Below are 19,429 nucleotides of genomic sequence, written 5' to 3' on the forward strand. Positions count from 1 at the left end.
TAGTTCATCTAGAGATTTTTGTCTCCAGACTCATGGAATTAGCTCCCAGACCAGGTTGTTCTGGATGGAGATGTGCCTGCTTCCCACAGACCACAAGTCAGCTCTGTCAGTGGCCAAGGGAGAAATGCATTTCACTTTAGAGATGCTCATTTTCTTGTCCTTCTTTCCAGAAACCCATGTCTGCTTGGGTGACACGAGATATGTGATGGGCCATGAAGATCAACAAAAACTACATGACTGTATTTTCTGTTTACTTTCTTGCAGGAGAGAACATTCCCACCAAGAAGCCCGTGCCTTCCACTGGGAGTGCTGGGCGCCCATACAGGAAGTTTTCCTTTGATGGTACCGCAAGTCTCTGTATTATACTCCTAAGGCCCCCTTAGTTAGGAGAGTATGACAGACTAAGCAATAGACATTTGCCTACCTTCCTGAAGCAAGTCACAATATATACCAGACGATGAAGAGTAAAGACTGAGGCCAAAAATCTTACTCCCACTAAACAAAAGGGGGAAGCAGTCAGAATTTTGTGTGGGTGGAAAATTTAGGGGACTTAATTACAAAATGAGATCATGAATTTTGGAGCTTCAGGTCAAGCTAGAAATGTCTATAAATATTAGAAAAGTCACCTTTCCCTTCATGTTCTGAATAGTGAGTTACAAGTTATATAACTTACAAGTCATATAAACTCACTGTGTGCTGGAGAGTATGGTATATTTATATCAGAGTAGGTATTAGGGGACCACCTAACTCCTCATCTTTATTCAGACTCGCTCTTTTTTGGGGGGGGGCGGGACAATGGGGATTAAGTGACTTGCCCAGGGTCATACAGCTAGTGTCAAGTGTCTGAGGCTGGATTTGAACTCAGGTCCTCCTGAGTCCAGGGCCAGTGCTTTATCCACTGCGCCACCTAGCTGCCCCAAGACTCGCTCTTAACAAACAACAACCTCCTGGAATTTAGTAACAGTTTGTGTTTATTAAGCATTTGGAAATCTTACCATAAGGGAAGACTAAGAGCATAACTCTCCACAATTAAGGCATGTTTTTCATAAATTTCCCTGGAACTTGATCTCATCTTTCTTTTCTGGATTGAAGATTTGGAGGACCCCTTAGCAGGGCTTCTCTCTGATGAAGAGGAAGAAATTGCCAAGAAGCCACCTTTAAAAGAGAGTAAAATAGTCCCTGAAAAGAGCCCTACCATAGTTAAAAATAAAGGTAAGAGGGGAGATGAATGGATGACTTTTTCTCATTGGGTGAGTGGTTTAGCTAGAAGCATAATGTCAGGCCGGGCTTTTCCCATACTAAAGAAATAACCCAACCCAGGTGAAGGGAGGCATGGCAGAAAAACCCTAGGACAAAGACAAAAGGCATGGGGCCTACACAGGCACAGGGCACCTGGCCAGAATATAGATGGTAGGAGCACAGAGCATATGAGCATAGGGCTGTGACAGGTGCTGCAGACCAAAATGGGCAGTGAATTTGGCAGCAGGATACCTGCCATCTTGCCTGCTCTCTTTATGCCCAACCAGAAGTTAGGACTGGGGTAGTATAGATTTTTTTTGTCTTCAGAGGAACCCACCCAGAGCTGAGGGTCAGAAGCTAATCCAATGAGTCTGTACTTCTCTAATGCTGCTTTTCTTTGATGACAGCAAAAAACTTTTAGGCATTGTGTTAAGAGTTCCATTAGGTTTCTTTTGCTTTTCAACAAAGTTGTATTTTATTAATCACAACAGCACCTACATACATTTACTCATATCCTTTGGGGAACAGCTTTTATTCTTTTTCTCTTTTTTTTGGAAGCAGAGTTAAATGACTTGCCCAGGGTCACACAGCTAGTCAGTATCTGAGAGCAGATTTGAACTCAGGTCCTCCTGACTCCAGGATGGTTGGTTGGTTGCTCTATCCATTGCACCACCTAGCTGCCCTCTGGCTTATATTCTTATACATTAGTGTTCCGTATGTTTTTTGTGTCAGGACCCTTATGCAAGTTGTTTCACACAAATGTTTTGTTTTTCCCAATCAGCAGTTTACCTTTCTATACTAATTGTGTTGGCTTTGTTAATGCAAAAGCTTTTCAATTTTTGTATAATTGAAATGATCTATTTTATCTTTTGTTATTGAATTTTACTTGTTCAGTTAAGAAATATCCCCATCACCGTGCTTGGAAAGGTGTCTAATCTGATTCTCTTATAAAATTTTTATTGTAGAATCTTTTTTTTTTTTTTTTTGGCAGGGCAGTTGGGGTTAAGTGACTTGCCCAGGGTCACACAGCTAGTAAGTGATAAGTGTCTGAGGGCAGATTTGAACTCAGGTCTTCTTGATTCCAGGGCTGGTGCTCAACTCACTGCGCCACCTAGCTGCTCATAGAAACTTTAACATTCAGGTCACATGTGTTCAGTTTAAGCTTACTGTGGTTTATAGAGTGAGATATTGCTCTATAACCTAATTTCTGTCAAATTTCTTAGCAATTTCCCCAGCAGTTTTTGTCAAAGAAGGAGTTCTTCCCCTAGTAATTTATATTCTCACATTTATTCAACACCAAATTATTGAGTTCACTTGTTTCTAGGTCATTCTCATCTAGTCCATTCTTCTGACCTCCTTTTTTATTCTTAAGCCAATACGAAATAGTTTTTATAATTACTGTTTTACAATATAATTTGAAGCCTGCAAATGTTATTCCTCCTTTCATTCCTACTTTATTTTCATTATTTGCCTTGAGTTTCTACCCTTTGGTCCTTCAGATGAATCAAAATGCAACAGAATATTATTTTACTAGATCTATCAAGTATCCCCTTAGCAATTTGATTGGTATAGCAGTAAATGTGTAAATTGATATAGGTAATTTCATCATTTTTATTCTATTGACTTGGCCCATCCATGATCGCTGAATGCAATTGCAGTTATTTAAGTTGTTCTTTATTTCTTTAAAGAATGTTTTGTAGTTATATCTATGTAGTTCTTGAGGGACATACATATATTTGTTTTTTGGGTTTTGTTTTTGGGTTTTTTTGGTGTTTTTTGGGGGGGGGCAGGGCAATGGCAGTTAAGTGACTTGCCCAGGGTCACACAGCTAGTAAGTGTCAAGTGTCTGGGGCCGGATTTGAACTCAGGGCCTGAATCTAGGGCTGGTACTTTATCCACTGCGCCACCTAGCTGCTCCAACATATATATATATATGCTCCAACATATATATTTGAAAAATAATAATACAGCTTCATTTAACCAGTGTGTAGAAGGTAGCTTGACTTGTTTCTTATTTTAAGGGAGCCACATTAAGTTCAAATGACAACACTTGGTGGACATATGAATTATAGGCCTCTTGCAGTAATCCCTTGCCTTCCTGAGAGTCCTTTGGCCATAGGTTGGGAACCACCTCTTTGGGAATCCATCCATTCCAGATGACCTGTTTACTTTGTTTTCTGAACATAAAATACATGTTGTCATTTGAACATAGTCTTGGCTATGCCTTTAATGCCCTCCCTTCCTTTTCCCTTTCTTTAAGGCCCATCTCAGGTCTTAGTCTCCCATCTTTACTGAAGTAAAGTCCAGCTTCTGGCCTGTGACAATCTCGCTCTTCAGAACTCTTATAGCATTGATGGTCACTTGCCCTCCTGTGACCTAACAGGTGCTGCCTTTGCTATTATTTACCCAGAGTTCTGGTTTTTTAGGTACCTCTCCTGGTGACAACCCCCATTCTAAAGAAGGAGGAATTGAGTTTGATGATGGGGATGACCTCATGGCCACCCTTGGGTTTGGAGACAGTCCTAAGGCAGAACGGAAGCAGGAAAAGGGAGTCCAGTAAGGCACTCTTCTGAGTGAGAGGCCCTCGGCTGAACTGCATGGTTTTCTCTCTGTATAAAGGAGGGGACCGAAGCATGGAGTTAGAGGGTGGGGACAGTGATTTCAAGTGATTAATGTTGTTGAAGTACCTATGCCTCTGTCCTTCTACCATGTCAGGGATGCGCCCCGTCCTGCTCGCACTAAACTGGACGAGCTACTGGGACGTGGAACTGCCCCCAAGCTCCTGGAGAGACCTGGTACCGGGGAGCTCCGGGAGTTCAAACTGGATAAGAAGTACCAGAAACAGCCTGGTGAGTGGACCCCGTCCCCATCTAGAGTTAGAAAAAGAGGAGACCCTGGACATGGCCACAGGCTCCTTGTTTCACAGACAAAGAAGATTCCTGGGGAGATGATGACTTTGCCTTTGGAGCCTACCAGCCCACCGTGGCCTCCTCCTCTGAGAGCCGACAATCCCGCCGGCAGTCTGTCAGGTAGGTAGGGGCCTGACTGGGCCACTGGAGCATTGCATCCCCTGAGAAATAATCTTCCTCAGTCCCTTTCCTACTTCTGTCAGCGTCAACCAACCTTGTGTGCTGACAGAATATACCAAGGGCTCATAACCTGGAGCCTGTGAATTGTTTTTTGAATATTTTGATAACTATATTTCATGTGTAATCCCATATACTTGATTTTATGCCTTTAAAGACATCCTTCTGAAAAGGGGGTCCATAGGCTCCACCAGGCTGCCAACATTGGTCCATGCCATAAAACGTTAAGAACCCCCACAATATGTTATGTTACATTTCCTAGAGGATTATGGAAGATTTTATGGAGGATCATTGTCCTCTAGATGTAGCCTAGCATAGTGGGACAAGCAGTGGCCTGGTAAACAGGAGACCTGCACTGATACATTACTCTTTATTTTGGATACTTGAGCCTGGACCCTGTTTAGCAAAAAGCAGGGCGTGGGACAGACCTCTCTCCTTTTTGCCTTACTTATGCCCTTGTCTTGAGCAGGTTCTCAGCAGAGAGTCTCACCAATCCCAAGGGAGAACAAGGCTCCAAACAGAGTACCCCAGCCACAGCCAGCCCTGCTCACACTGGGAAGGGAGGAGCTGACTGGCTGGGCCTCAAGGATGAAGACTTTGACTTGCTCCCTCCATCCCCCACCAAAGTATCCAGCAAGGGTGGCTCAACAATAGCTGCATCCTCAGGACCTAGTCCTGCAGCCCGGCACTCTGCTCCAGCCAGTCTGCCTGGGTCGGGGATGAAGCCACCCACCGAAACTACAACTGGTCCTCACAAATCCAGCCTACCTCCTAAGCAGGGAGCATCAGAGGAAAAACAAGAAGAGGATTGGCTAAGCCATGCCTTGTCCCGGAAAAAATCTCAGAATTTAGCCAAAGAGGAGAAATCTGGGCCTTCTAAGGGCCTGAACCCGACCGAAACATTGGATCTTCCCTCTGGCAGGTACACATATGGAAACTGTGCATTGCATCTTGGGGAACTGGGCTGGCTCACTGCAAGCCAGTTATCTCTGGGGAGCAGTCACCAGGGAAGGGGCTGTAGGAAACCCCAGGAGCATGAACCAGGTGAGGTCTCTTGACTTCAGCTCCTTTCCCTTATCATACTATACCTCTTTTAAGAGTATGGGTAGTTGGGGCAGCTAGGTGGCGCAGTGGATAGAGCACCAGCCCTGGAGTCAGGAGGACCTGAGTTCAAATCTGGCCTCAGACACTTGACACTTACTAGCTGTATGACCCTGAGCAAGTCACCTATAACCCTCATTGCCCCACAAAAAAAAAAAAAATAAGAGTCTATGGGTAGAATCTTGGGAAAGATGCACACAAGGCCTTTCATCTTTAGGGCTTTGTCTAGGCAGAGGAATCAGGGGAGATAGAGCCACTATAGCACCTCTGTTCCTAGCTAGGAACATGAGGCAGATGGAAAACTCAGTCTCCTTTTTTGGCAGCAGCCTGGGCTCCTCATAGAAATTCCTACCGAAACACCCCTGTGGTGTGAGGAATATAACCTGTCCTAGAATCTCAGGAGTAAACTCAGGCTGGCCAAAGCCATAAATAAAATACAGTGGAGTGGTAGATGTGCCCATGTCACCTGCAGATGTTTGTCTTAGATCAAGGGCCAAGGAGTAAGCATATGTATAACAAGACTGGCCAAAGGGGTTGTGACATAAGAGGGAAACTCTTGGTGGTGATGCTGGCGGGGAGGGTTTGTGAAGGCAGAAAGGAATGATGAACTGGAAGAGAGGAGCTGCTCAGGAGAGTGCTGTGTACCCTGAAAAGAAGAGATGAAAATGCAGGGAAATGTTGAGCGTGAGCCAGGGACATTACAACATAATGGGATTAGGTGGCTTCAGAGAAAGCAATTTTGGCCTGAAACTGAGGGCCAAACAAAAAGGAGCCTGTGTTTTTAGGCCTAACGAGATGAGAGAAATTGCTCTCACCTTGAATTGAGGAAGTAGAAGTTGTAAGGTGAACCAGCAGGGACAGAAACATGATTCAAAGATGCTGCTTACTGTTTTCCAGGCACTGTACTAATAAACACTTTACAATTCTTAGCTCATTTGGGCCTCACGGTGGCCCTGTGGGGTACTTAATAGTATTATCCTCATCTTACAGTTGAGGAAGCTAAGGAAAACGGAAGTTAAGTAACTTTCCTGGGGTCACACAGCTAGCATCTGAGGCTGCATTTGAACTCAAGTCTTCCTGACTTTACCCATCAGCTGCAACTGACTTAAATCACATAAGACTAAATAAATACTTGTAATTGACCTATTCTAGATCTAGATTGTACCCCAACATTCCTTCATGGTCATAGTTTGTATGCTTTTCACTGCCTCCTGTGTATGCCACATGCCAGAAATAAAGTGGAGGAAACGTCCACAAACCCCAAGGATGCAGTCTTGAAGGAACTAATGGAATCATGGGCAGAGGAAATGGAAGTCCATCCACTGGACAGGGGACAGCACCAGGGAGCCTTCTGTGGTCAGGCCTGAAGTTTCAGTGGTCCTTACCTTATGATCTGGCCTTTTTCAGTCAACCTGTTGTCAGCACCCAAGGGCCTGAGCAAACAGCTGCTAGAGGAACCCCAGGGACAGCACAAGAAGCTGCATCTGCCCGCCCTGGGGGCACTGGGTATGTCTGCACCTGGGGCTCTGTGGGGTTAAGCAGCCACGTCTTCAGCAAAGATTGCCCTATAAATGCAGGGAGCCCTTTAGCTAGTGGGGGTCAGGGGGAGGAGCACCAGGGTCTCAATGACTTCTTTAGAATTTTGGTACTGGTCCAGAATACTTTACACTGCCTCCAGTAATAATCTTGACTTCCAAATGAGCTGGAGCTCATGAGGAACAAGTGCTGCCCCCCCCCTCCCCTCATCCAGCAACATAACCAGGCCTACACCCATATCACTCTAGGTTCTCAAGGCTCTCCAGGAAGCTCCTTTCCCTCTCCCTTCTTGTTCCTTAAGGAAGAGATTTCTTTTCCTTCCCTTTGCCCAGAGGAGGTACTGTTCCCACTCCCCTTCCAACCACCCCCAATCTCTATGAATATCTCTTAGGGTTCCCCAGACTGAAACCCACCCCCAGATACCAGCTGCCCCTCTACTTCCTGCAACTGAACCAAAGAGAGACACTCTTCCTGGAGAAGTTCCCAGCACTGGTAGGTTTTCCTCTCTGTGTGGCAGCTGAACCATGGGCTGTTAATGTCTGGGGATCAGTTATTCTAGTAGTTATTCAGCCCCTGCTGAATCTTCCCTGAAGCTAGTTTCTCCCTTGGCCATCCACAAGAGACCACTTACTTTTTCACTTGTTGCATTTTTCAGACCTTGCAGCTTGTTTCCGGAGACCCCAAGAACTAATAGGGACTTCTATGCCTGTACAGGTAGGAAGGAGTGGGCAAACAGGTATTCAGAGCCCTCAGTCTTTTTCTTCTAAGGAAATTCTTCCTAACTCAGAGATTAATGTTTTCCTTCAGAATCTTCTAAGAGGGCAGGTAGGTGGTACAGTGGATAAAGCAGTGGCTTTGGAGTGAGAAGGACCTGAATTCAAATCCTGCCTCAGACACTTATTAGCTGTGTAACCCTGGGCAAGTCTCTTAACCCCTGTAGCCTCCCCGTAAAAATCTTCTAACAAGGGGGCAACTAGATGGCGCAGTGGTTAAAGCGCTGGCCCTGGATTCAGGAGTACCTGAGTCCAAATCCAGCCTCAGACACTTGACACTTACTAGCTGTGTGACCCTGGGCAAGTCACTTAACCCCCATTGCCCCGCCAAAAAAAAAAAATCTTCTAACAAAGAAACATCACTTGACATTTCTGGGCATTAGCATAGAGCCAAAGTTGGTACGGGAGACACAATTACCATCTAGGTAGGAGCAGTTAGAAATGCTAACCATAAAGTGAGGCTACAGTTATCCTGCCTGTTGACTTTAAAAGTATTTTTCCACTCCCCAATCCCTGTCTCAGATCTCCATTTCCTGAATCAGCCAGTCTCTTATGTCTAGGGAGCCTTTGGACCAGCTCTCATGATAGAAGTAGTGCTTCTAGGGCCTCAGAGAAGTAGCAGCCTTTGACCTAAGGCAGAGGGTTCTTAACTTTTCTTATGTCACGGACCCTCTGGCGGTCTAGTGAAGCCTATGGACCCCTTCTCAGAATCACGTTTGTGAATACAAAAAAGTAAGATGCTTCGTATTACAAAGGAAGCCAAAGGCTAATCAAAAATAAATACTGAATTATTTTTCCCCCTCCAAGTTTACAAACCCCACATTAAGAACCTTTGATCTAAGTGGTCTAGGAGCCCCATAGAAGGGTTCAGTATTAGGAATTGTCATCCTGACTCTAAGACTTGGCATCTTATTCAGAGATCTGAAGCAATTGGCTGAGGATTTAGGAGAAGGGAGACTAAAGCCTTCCATTTTGTTCAGAGAGAGGCTGTGATTCCTTTAACAAACCAGACTGGCCGAACTTCTAGGAAAGACTGCGAGGCTCAGGGTCTCTCTACTTTGACAAGTGGCACCTTCTCCAACAGAAACTGTTAGAACCAAAGATCAGAACCAGAAAGGCTACACAGCTGCTGGAGAGCTGGGGTGCAATGATCAGGTTCTTCTCCATTATTTCACATCTCACCTGCCAGTGGTTTCTTTTGACTCCTGCAGGGCTTTCTCCCAGAGAGCCTGGCCCTGAGTTTGCTGCCAACAGGAGAGTATCAGAAGAGGATCCTGGCTGCCCAGGCGCAGCTACAGTGTGGCACAGCGGAACTCCAAGAGGAGCTATTAAAAAGTCAGGCCCGCCAGGCAGAGCTGGAGACCCAGGTGAAGGGTGGGCCAGAGGGCCAGGAGAAGAGGGTTCATTCTGGGCAGGGATCCGAGTGGGCTAGTCAGAGGGATACGAACACCAAGTGTGCAGGAGAATTGTAAAGAACAAAGCAACGGGAGACCAGAAGGGGAAATAAAGATCTGAAAAACATCTCTCCCTCCTCCTGCCCACTCCAACACTCTCCAGGTACGGAAGCTGGAACTAGAGAGAACTCAACAGCATATCCTGCTTGAGAGTTTACAGCAGCGGCACCAGGCAGACTTGGAGCTTATTGAGAGTGCGCATAGGTATCTAAGTGCCCCTGCCTACTTCCCGCCCTACTCATCTTCACCCTACTGCAGACCTAAGTACACAAGTCCTGAGAGGCCTAGCTAGATTGCTTTAGCTTCCCCCGGATGAAATTCTAGTCCCAGTTTTGTATTGGATCTTTGGTTAATCCCTCAGACCAAATTGACAGTGTTTAGAGAAATGTTAGAGATTCCCCCATGCCTGGAATGCTCTCCCTTCTGGTCTCTGCCTCCTGGTTTTCTTCACATCTCAGCTAAAATACCATCTTCTGCAAGAAGCTTTTCCCAGTCCCCCTTAATGCTGGTGCCTTCCCTCCAAGATTATCTTCAATTTATCTTCTGCGTGTGTTATTTTTACCTAGTTGTTTGCAGGTTGTCTCCCCCATTAGACTATGAGCCTTTTGAAGTCAGGAACTGTTTTTGCCTTTGTACCCCCAGCACTTTACATGGTGCCCAGAATATAGTAATGTTGACAAAGAATAAACACCCAAACCTGAAAAAAGTTTTAGAAAGAAATGTATTTGGTCATTTGGCAAGGGAGAGCAATCCAGAAAGGGTGTGGTGCTCTCTCATCCAGGCTTTGGGAGGGTTACATTACATAGGGTTTTGACAAGGGTTCCAGCACATAAACTGCACCTATGCAATTAAACAAAGAGAGCAGCTTGAAAGAAAATCAATTGAGATGGATATCAGTCAGTTATAAACACTCAGCAAAATCTGGGCAAGGCCAAAACACAAAGGGGGCCCAAAGCAAGCTTTCGGTGGAACTCAAAGTAGACCTGGATGAACAGACCCAAAGCATAAATGCTGTGGGTGGATCCAAGACCTGGGGGAATCCAAAACATTCTTTTTTTTAAATAAAAGTAATTTTATTATTTTCCAGTCATATATAAGGATAGTTTTCAACATTTGTTTTCCTAGGATTTTTAGTTCCAAATTTTTCTCCCATCAGGGTATTCTTTGTAGCCATCTTGAGCATTCCTAAACAGTTACTGAGGTCAGAGTGACAGTCAAATAATCTCTAGTTACATAAAGTTAGATTTCAACAGTATAATATCCATTTTCCAAACAATATAATAATGCATTTCCATTGTAAGCCCTTAAGTGCTTGTTACTGATTTGAAATGCCAGTCTGGGTCCCAGGCTTTGAGTCCAGCCAGCCGTGTGCCATTTGCAGGAGCCGGATCAAGGTGCTCGAGACGTCCTACCAGCAACGAGAAGAACGACTACAAAGGGAGAATGAGGAACTGACAGTTCAGTATCTGTCTCACTGTCAGGAGGCTGAGAAAGCACGAGCTGAGCTTCTGGCACAACACCAGCGTCGCCTTGCTGCTGCCGAGCAAGAGAAGGACCAGGAGATTGAGAGGCTCCAGAACTTACAGAGGTATGGGGCAGGCCCAGGGTGTGGATTTAGGGAAGGCTGGCCCAAAAGGGCTCTCCCTTTAGGGAGAACTCAAGTGTAAGCAATAGCATTCTTCTGGCTTTGTTCCTGGGAAACTGTTTTCTAGTAAAGGAAAGCCCAAGGAGAACAGCTTCTGAGGAGGAGCATACTTGCGTTCCTACTCAGTCAGTCAGTAAGCATTTACTAAGCTCCTAATACAAGCTAGGTCCTGTACTAAGTGCTGAGAATAAAAAGAAAGGCAAAAGACAGTCCCTGTCCTTAAGTAGCTTACTGTCTAACTGTTTCCTTCTCCTGTACTAGTGTTGGGATAGTGCTTATCCCTGGGCCAGCTAGGTGGCAAAGTGGATGGAGCACTGGCCCTGAAGTCGGGAGGACCTGAGTTCAAATCTCACCTGGACACTTGCTAGTTGTGTGACCCTGGGCAAGTTATTTAACCCCAGTTGCCTTAAACATCTGGGGCCATTTCCAGGCATCCTGATGTATATCTTACCACTGGACCCAGATGTCTCTGGAGGAGAGAATGAGGTTGGTAACCTTGCACAGCCCCTCTCTCACTTAAATCCAATTCACTGCAAGTCATGACATCACCTCTTGATGTCAGGATCCTCTTTGGACTGAAAGACATACAACAAGTGCTGATCCCCAGGCTGATTCTGGAATCTCAGAGGTACATGAAGATCAGGAACCAAATCTCAGGATGTACACAGTTCTTCCAGCTATTTCATCAGGATGAACTCAGAGAGGGATTTATCCTATTTATACTTTATATGGCCCCAATGTTGTTTTTCTTAATGAAAAAGAAAAGGGTGAGAAAGAAATAGAGGGGCTTGACATGGCCTTTTTAAATTAACAATTGGTTATTTAATAATATTTTTCTCTCTCCCTCTTTTTTTTTGGGGGGGGGCAGAGCTGTGAGGGTTAAGTGACTTATCCAGGGTCACACAGTTGGTAAGTGTCAAGTGTCTGAGGCCAGATTTGAACTCAGGTCTTCCTGAATCCAGGGCTGGTGCTTTATCCACTGTGCCACCTACCTGCCCCTGACATGGCCTTTTAAAGGCATTCAGTTTTGTAAACTCAATCAATCAAAGATTTATTAAGTGCCTGCCAGGCACTGGGCTAAGTGCTGGGGATACAAAGAGGCAAAAGATAGTGCCTGCTTTCAAGGAGCTTACAATCTACTTGAGGAGACAATATGCAAACCTATACAAAGCAACCTATATACAGTATAAATGGGAAATCATTTAACAGCAGGAAGGCGCTGGAATTAAGAGAAGTTGGGGAAGACTTCCTGTAGGAGGTAGAATTTTAGTTGGAACTTGAAGGAATCCATGGATGTCAGTAGTCAGAGCAGAAGAGAAAGCATTCGAGGCCTGGGGGACAGCCAGACAGAATGCCTGGGACTGAGAATGCATGTTGGTATCACTGGATTGAAGAGTACATGTCAGGAGTAGGGTGTGAGAAGACTGGAGGGGGCCAGGGTGTGAAGGGTTTTAAACACCGAAAAGCATTTTGTATTTACTCCTGGAAGCAATAGGGAGCCAGTGAAGTTTACTGAGTATGGGATGAATGACATGATCAGACCCATGCTTTAAGAAAATAATTTTGGTGGCTGAATGGAGGAGGTCCTGGAATGGGGGGAGACTTGAAGCAGGCAGATGCACCAGCAGGCTACTGCAATGATCCAGGCATGAGGTGATGAGGACCTGCACCAGAGTGGCGGCAGTTTCGGGGGTGAGAGGCATTTAGAAAGATGCTGCAAAGGCAAAATCGACATGGCTTGGTAACAAAGTGGATATGGGATGCACTCTCTGATGGCCTCCTTTACTTTCATCCCTCTTCCCCTAGCTTTTCAATCTATGCAGTGTAACCTTTGCTAAGAAGCTATCTAAATACTGGAAGGGATCTGACATTGAGGCATGGTACAAGGGCAAAGGAAGATACTCTCTTCTCTCAAGAAAGCTACCCTTTCCATTGTACTTATTCCATGGATCCTAGGGCAGTAAAGCCAAAAGCTGTTCCCCTCCCTTACCCCCATGGTTTTTCGTCCTTGATATTCAGGGCATCCATCGTAGAGATACGAAAAGACCATGAGAGCAGGCTACAGAGGTTGAAGCGGCTGAAAGACCGGGAGATTGATGCCGTTACAAGTGCAACTTCCCATACCCGGTATGCCCCATGTCCCACTCCTGCCTGTAGAGCGACAAGAGGAACCATGCCATAAGCAGTGGTCACCAGTGATTGTGTGGCCTAAAGCCGTGCCTTACTTCTCTCAGGTCCCTCAATGGGGTTATTGAACAAATGGAGAAGTTTTCCTGTAGCCTGAATGAGCTCTCATCCCGTGTAGAAGCCACTCACCTTACCAACTCCCAGGAGCTCGAGATAGGGGCCCGTCAGCGTGATAAGCAACTCCAAGGTACTCTACTATTTTTTCCTCTTGTTCTCTTTTCTCCTCCTGTTTCCACACACTATCACCACTTATCCAAAATACCTGGGAATAAGGTAGCTGTGCCATGGGTCAGTTGGGAAATCATTCCCTGACACTAATTGTCTCAGGGGCATTCCTACAGCTCTGCAGGAACGGTTGACTCTGCAGCAGCGGGACATGGAGGATGAGAGGAACAGGCTACATGAGATCATTGGGAAGATGGAGGCCCGACTGAATGAACAGAGCCGTCTCCTAGAGCAGGTGAGTTTTGGGATCCATCATGTCCATTCCTGCCTTTCCATTCTTACTGTTACCACCTTAATTTAAGCCTTCATTACCTACATATATTAATATGTAATTAATATGTAACTGGCTTTCCTGACTCCAGTCCCACCCTGCTCTAGTCTATCATAATCAACCATAATCGAGATTTTCATCATGTCCTTTTCCCCCTTGAAAACCTTCAGTGATTTCATATAGTCCGGATATCATCTATATTAGATCTAAATTCTCTGCCTAGTTTTCAAGGTACTCTGTGATCTGTCACTCCCCTTTATATCTACTCTTATTTCCTATTTGTCTCTCCATTCCATTCTCCCTCTATTTCAAACTGACTTCTGCTTCTCTCACAAATACACCATGTTCATTCCTATTTCTCTTCTTCCTTCATGTCATTCCCTTAAGCTGGAATCACCTCCCTCTTCTATGTTCTCATTTCCCAAGTCTTCTCAACCTGCTCCAAGCAACTCCACTGAGTCTATCCTCTGAACTAAAACTAAATTTATCATACAAATTTCACAGTCATACAGTTCCATAGCATTCCCTTATTGTTTGCCTGTGTGTATTAGTATTGTTTCCCTGACTACATTTCAGGCTCCTTGATGGCCGGGGGAGGGGGGGGGGGGAGCAACACCTGTTCCTCTGTGTACTCTAAAGCAGGGCTTCTTAACTTTTTCCACTCACGACCCCTTTTTGACTGGGAAATTTTACATGACCCCAGGTATATAGGTATATAAAATAGGAATACATAACTTTTTACTGTTGGCAAATTTTTGTGACCCCATTTTGTGACCCACATTCAGTTACCCCATATGAGGTCTCAACCCCCAGTTTTGGAAGCTAGACTCTAACAGTACTTTTGCTTGACTGATGGGGGGGGTCACAAGAGCACAAAAAGATGGAGATAAAGGGGGAAGGAGCTGGAACGGGGTAACACTGATCTTCAGGTATCCTTAGCCTAATGCATTTCTTATGGTGCTTTGTTTTTTGTGGGGGTTTTTTGGCGAGGCAATTGGGGTTAAGTGACTTGCCCAGGGTCACACAGCTAGTAAATGTCAAGTGTCTGAAGCCAGATTTGAACTCAGGTACTCCTGAATCCAGGGCTGGTGCTTTATCTACTGCGCCACCTAGCTGCCCCCAGACTAATGCATTTCTGAAAGAATTCTTATGTCACAAGTAATATGGAAGTTAGTCTCACTCAATGCAGTGGGAGACAGGAGAGTCAGGCCAGAAATAAAAGGTTCCCCTTCCTTACTCCAGCATCATCAGGGAAACTGGTCCATAGGAATCCCATTCCAGTGATCTTCCCATTCATTACCTGGCCTTCTGAGAAAGTGCTTGTGACAAGTCACAGAAGGAATGCATGGAGTGGCCTGACTTCTTAGTTCCTGGGGAGAGATCGGATCCGATTCCAGGGAAAGGCATACTCCCCTTAAACTTTGATTTGGGGGGCCTCCTACAGGAACGCTGGAGAGTGAGTGCTGAGCAGTCTAAGGCAGAGTCTACACAGCGTTCCCTAGAGGAGCAGAGGAGGGTCATGAACCAGCAGCTCAGCATGGAGCGGGAGGAGCTGGAGAGGGCCAAGGTGAGTGAGCAGCTTGAACACCAGTAACCCAGGGCCATCTCCCGACACCTCCTCCTCCTCTTACTCCTCTTTCCTGTTTCCCAGAATGCTTTACTGGACGAGCAGAAATCGGTCATGCACAAGTGTGCCGAGGAGGGGCGGCGGCTGGCAGCAGAGTGGGCTGACTTCTATGCCCAGCAAAAGCTAAGTAAAGAACGGGCAGAGCGTGAGGCTGAACGCGTGCTGCAAGTGGACTCACAGAGGGAGGGCACCATCGTCAGTCTAGCCAAGGTAAGGAACCTCAGCATCGTGTTCTTGTTCTCTAGAATTGCTGGAACCTCAGAGGATGTGGACCCACCCACCCTTCTGTCTGACCCAGGCTTTAAACTCAGTATCACTGCCTTCTTTCCGGCCGTCTGTGCCCCATCAGTAACTCTAAGCAGAAGAGTTTAGCTCTTTGCTAAATAGTATAGGTTATTGCTTCTGAAGAATGGACCAGCTAGGGAAAAGAACCTGGAGGAGAGGTCCTCCTTGGGTGCCCCACTCTCCACAGACAAAGGGGCTGAGGCTTTGATTGGAGAAGACAAAGGATGTTCTCTTTGCAGGAGCAGGCAGAGCTGAAGATCAGAGCAAGTGAGCTGCGGCTTCGGGAGGAGCAGTTGGCTGGGGAGTGGGAAATTCTGGAGCGGGAGCGGCAGGAACTAAGGCTGGAGAAGGAGAAGGTCAACGCAGCTGCCCTGCGCATCAAACTCCGAGCGGAGGAAGTTGAGAGCATGAGCAAGGTAGGAGGCCAGGAAGATGCCACCAAGACCCCAGGGCATCAGGAACTGTCTGAGGAGCAGGAGGGAGAAGCTTCCTGGACACTCCCTTTGGTCCTCTCTGCAGGTAGCCTCTCAAAAGTATGAGGAGGGAGAGCGGGCTCTTCTGGAGGCTCGCAAGCTACAGGCAGAGCACCAGGCCCGCCTCCAGGTTGTGCAGCAGCAGCAGCAACGACTCCAGCAGCAAGAGCAGCAACTGCACCAGGCAGGCACCTTCTTTTTCCCCTTGTCTCTGTAGACCCTCCTCCTTCCTCTCTTTGTGTGAATCTGATTGGTGTCTTTTGTTCACTGGTGTCTAACCTTCCCGAGATCCCCCAAACCCCTCCGAGACTCCTCTTGTAAATGAAAAGTCAAGCAAAACCTCTGACATGAAGGTAGCATCCATCAGCCCAGGCAGCATTTCCCACCGGAGTCAGTACCACGCTTCTCCAGCCAAAATCACCTCCCATTTCCATCTCCTTATTCTGTCCTGTCTCCATTGCACAAGATGTTCTGCACCCTCATGGCTCCCTTATTTCTCTCTCTCTGGGGGTATGGAAACAGGAGAATTTGAATTTGGCTCAACAGAGGCAGAAGCTGGATCATTTTCGACTGGATCTCCCCTCTCCCATAATGGGGCTGGGCCCTGGGATCCAAGTCCTAGAGTCTTCCAGCCTGAATGGTGAGTTGGCCCCAGAAGTGAGGGATGCTGCTGAGCTGATCTCTGGGAGAGTGAATACAGGAGAAGTCGCTATGCAAGTGGTGCCCAGCCAGCTTCACAGGGAAGAGGTCCTGGGTTTAGTTATCCTGGCTGCAAACAGGAGTAGACGGAGCCCTTCCGTTCCTTCCCAGCAGCTCCCCACACTCCGTGGCCTGATGGACCCTTGTCCCCTCTCATAGTTTCCCACGGGCTTCTTTCAGCTATTGCCTCTCCTGCCCTTGCCATTCCTGGACGCAGCCAGCCTCCTGCAGGCCTGGGCCCTTCCCATTTGCAGGCCAAACTGGTGTTACTGAAACACATGGCTGAGAAGGTGAGTGAGAGCTCCCTGGGCAGCAGTCTTTGGGCAATCAGCTGTGGCCTCTTTCCCATTAAGTTACAGAGAGGTCCATTGGCTGTGATTTTCTAAAAGATAAAGGTGCAGAGGTGAGGCCAGAAGAATGGGAAGCTCTGGCTCAAGAATTAGTGAATGAGGGGCAGCTAGGTGGCACAGTGGATAGAGCACTGGCCCTTAAGTCAGGAGGACCTGAGTTCAAATGTGGCCTCAGACACTTAACACTTACTAGCTATGTGACCCTAGGCAAGTCAACCCCAATTGCTTCACCAAAAAAAAAAAAAAAAGAATTAGTGAATGATGAAGCGAGACAGGCAGGAAGGGAAATGTATCAGATGGGAACTGGCCGGCTGTCCATTCTGGGGTCCTACCTCCGAATGTACCATGGGGAGCTGGTCTCTCTCCTCTCAAGGAAAGAAGGCCTACAACATGGTGACAGCTGCCTATGCCCTGATTTCATTCTCACACACCCCTTCCTGCAGGACCGGGACTTTCTGGAGGATGAGAAATTCTTTTTGGAGACACTGAAGAAAACTTCCTACAGCATGACACCCTATACAGCCTGAGTCCCACTCTGGCCTTCTAGCCGGGAGGCTTCAGTTGCTGGAATCTATACCTACTGCACTCTGCCAACTTGCCTGCCAAATCTCATCTCACGGTGTTGGCAGAGATGGCACCACCACAAACCATGCTGGGCTCCTCCCCTTTGCCTCTGTGGCCCCCACTGGACTACTCTGACCCATTTGCTTAAACATAGCCACCTGTTCCTGATCACCTCATTCAGTGTGTGTTAACCAGACATAGTATCTACAGTGAGTGGAGAAGAATAGGGGACAGCTTTTCTACGTGACTGTGCTGCTCTGTTCCATCTCAACCCCTGACGCTCTTCATTGCCAGCCAAAGGCCTTCCAGAGCTACATCCCACCTCTGGGATAGAACGGGGTTAGTATTGCTTGATCACAAAATAACACAAAACAAAGTGGGATTCAAGGAGTAGAACCCTCAGGAAATTTCCATTTAAGGCCGGCCCTCAACCAGTTTGGGGAAAGCTCTGAATCCTAATGCTCCCGCAATAGCTGGGGTCTCCCCAGATGATTTAGGTTGTGCTTTTTAGACAGTCTTCTGACAGGGCTGGTTTTCCCCAAGGAAGCAGCCACAGAGCTTTGTGCCCCCAGAGAATTGAGGGGCGGCTAACAGAGCTGACACAAGGTATCCTGCCCCCAGATCTTTAGACACCTGGCCCTGGGGTGGGTTGGAGCAGGCACTCATGATTTCTACTGGAACTTAAACTTCTGGTTTCACCAGCGACTCTTGCACACAAGTCCATTTATTCTCTTTGTTTCCCAAGCCTGCCTGGCTAATTGGCTCACTGGACTGGAGAACTCAGCCTTGCAGCTTGTTCATTAGATTCTTCCATATGGGCAGGGGGGACCAGGGAGCTAGGGAAAGAATGCTGCCTATTTATGTCAACTACTATGGAGCCAAGGCTATGGGGAAATGAAGACAGACAGTACCAGATGTCACAGTTCCATTCTTCTCTGGCTCCGGAGAGCAGCTAATGGAATCTACTGTGTCCGGGCCTCTGCCTTTTCAATTTTCTAGTATGTGGGCGATATGCCAAGACTGGCCAGGAAGATGGCAAGGGAGAGGGAGGATTGGGGGATCAGTAATTGTTCCCTGTGGAACCAAGGTCAATTTAGCTCTTCAAATAAAATCACAGTTCTAAAGCTGCTTCTGCCATTAACCAGTTTATCAGCTTCCATCTGAAAACATCCCCAAAGTGAACAGGCAGAGATGAAAGATTTGCCTGCACTACCCCAGGGTTAAATGTAGCTACTTCTTATTTCATAACATTGCACAGAGACGTTTTACTTACCTTTTCCCATAGTTCACATTTTTGTTTAATAGGTCAGTTCAATTTTCAGTATTACTATTCCCTGAATTCCTGCAATTTACAATGCATCACACCCAGTTTCTCCTTGGTTTTCAAACATGCTTAATAATCAATTACATGCTTTGGAATTAGTTCCAGAGAGCAGGAAGGCGGTCTCAGACCCTTCTGAATGCTAAGCACCTTCTTCAGAGATGTCTTCCTGCTCTATAGCAACCCCACAAACACCCTCTACAAAATTCTTAATGTCTAGATCCTTTCAAAATGCTGTCTGGGTCGATGCCAAAACTAACATCAAGGAGAGCAACCAAATGACCTGGGTATCGAGGAGGCCCTGTTGGTTGCCTGGTCTGAGGAAGATCCACAGTAACCACTTTATTCTGAGGCAGCAGGATGTGAAGTAGTGGTGTCAAACTCAAATAGAAATGGGGGCCACAATGGGCAGCTAGATGGTACAGTGGATAGAGCACCGGCCCTGGATTCAGGAGGACCTGAGTTCAAATCCGACCTTAGATACTTAACACTTACTAGCTGTGTGACCCTGGGCAAGTCACTTAACCCCAACTGCCTCACTAAAAAAAAAAAAAGAAAAAGAAATGGGGGCCACTAAACTGCACATAGGCCTT

The 19,429-nt window shown here is 46.5% G+C and overlaps 1 protein-coding gene across 1 annotated transcript in view; it reads left to right on the forward strand.

Moving 5' to 3' along the window:
* The window catches only part of FBF1 (Fas binding factor 1), a 28,991-nt gene extending 10,332 nt beyond the window's left edge, over window positions 1-18,659 (forward strand). Inside the window, exons 10-31 of the mRNA XM_044005459.1 lie at window positions 265-342; window positions 1,093-1,212; window positions 3,666-3,795; window positions 3,955-4,088; window positions 4,166-4,268; window positions 4,795-5,247; window positions 6,834-6,932; window positions 7,354-7,454; window positions 7,618-7,676; window positions 8,947-9,102; window positions 9,293-9,393; window positions 10,571-10,777; window positions 12,854-12,961; window positions 13,069-13,208; window positions 13,363-13,481; window positions 14,962-15,084; window positions 15,169-15,354; window positions 15,669-15,845; window positions 15,949-16,086; window positions 16,425-16,542; window positions 16,782-16,891; window positions 17,395-18,659. Of these exons, the coding sequence (XP_043861394.1) occupies window positions 265-342; window positions 1,093-1,212; window positions 3,666-3,795; window positions 3,955-4,088; window positions 4,166-4,268; window positions 4,795-5,247; window positions 6,834-6,932; window positions 7,354-7,454; window positions 7,618-7,676; window positions 8,947-9,102; window positions 9,293-9,393; window positions 10,571-10,777; window positions 12,854-12,961; window positions 13,069-13,208; window positions 13,363-13,481; window positions 14,962-15,084; window positions 15,169-15,354; window positions 15,669-15,845; window positions 15,949-16,086; window positions 16,425-16,542; window positions 16,782-16,891; window positions 17,395-17,478 (3,044 nt within the window). The 3' untranslated portion in view covers window positions 17,479-18,659. The remainder of the gene's footprint in view (window positions 1-264; window positions 343-1,092; window positions 1,213-3,665; window positions 3,796-3,954; window positions 4,089-4,165; window positions 4,269-4,794; window positions 5,248-6,833; window positions 6,933-7,353; window positions 7,455-7,617; window positions 7,677-8,946; window positions 9,103-9,292; window positions 9,394-10,570; window positions 10,778-12,853; window positions 12,962-13,068; window positions 13,209-13,362; window positions 13,482-14,961; window positions 15,085-15,168; window positions 15,355-15,668; window positions 15,846-15,948; window positions 16,087-16,424; window positions 16,543-16,781; window positions 16,892-17,394) is intronic.
* Window positions 18,660-19,429: the final 770 nt, after the last annotated feature.

This window comes from Dromiciops gliroides, chromosome 4, assembly GCF_019393635.1.
Source record: "Dromiciops gliroides isolate mDroGli1 chromosome 4, mDroGli1.pri, whole genome shotgun sequence".
NCBI lineage: Eukaryota > Metazoa > Chordata > Mammalia > Microbiotheria > Microbiotheriidae > Dromiciops > Dromiciops gliroides.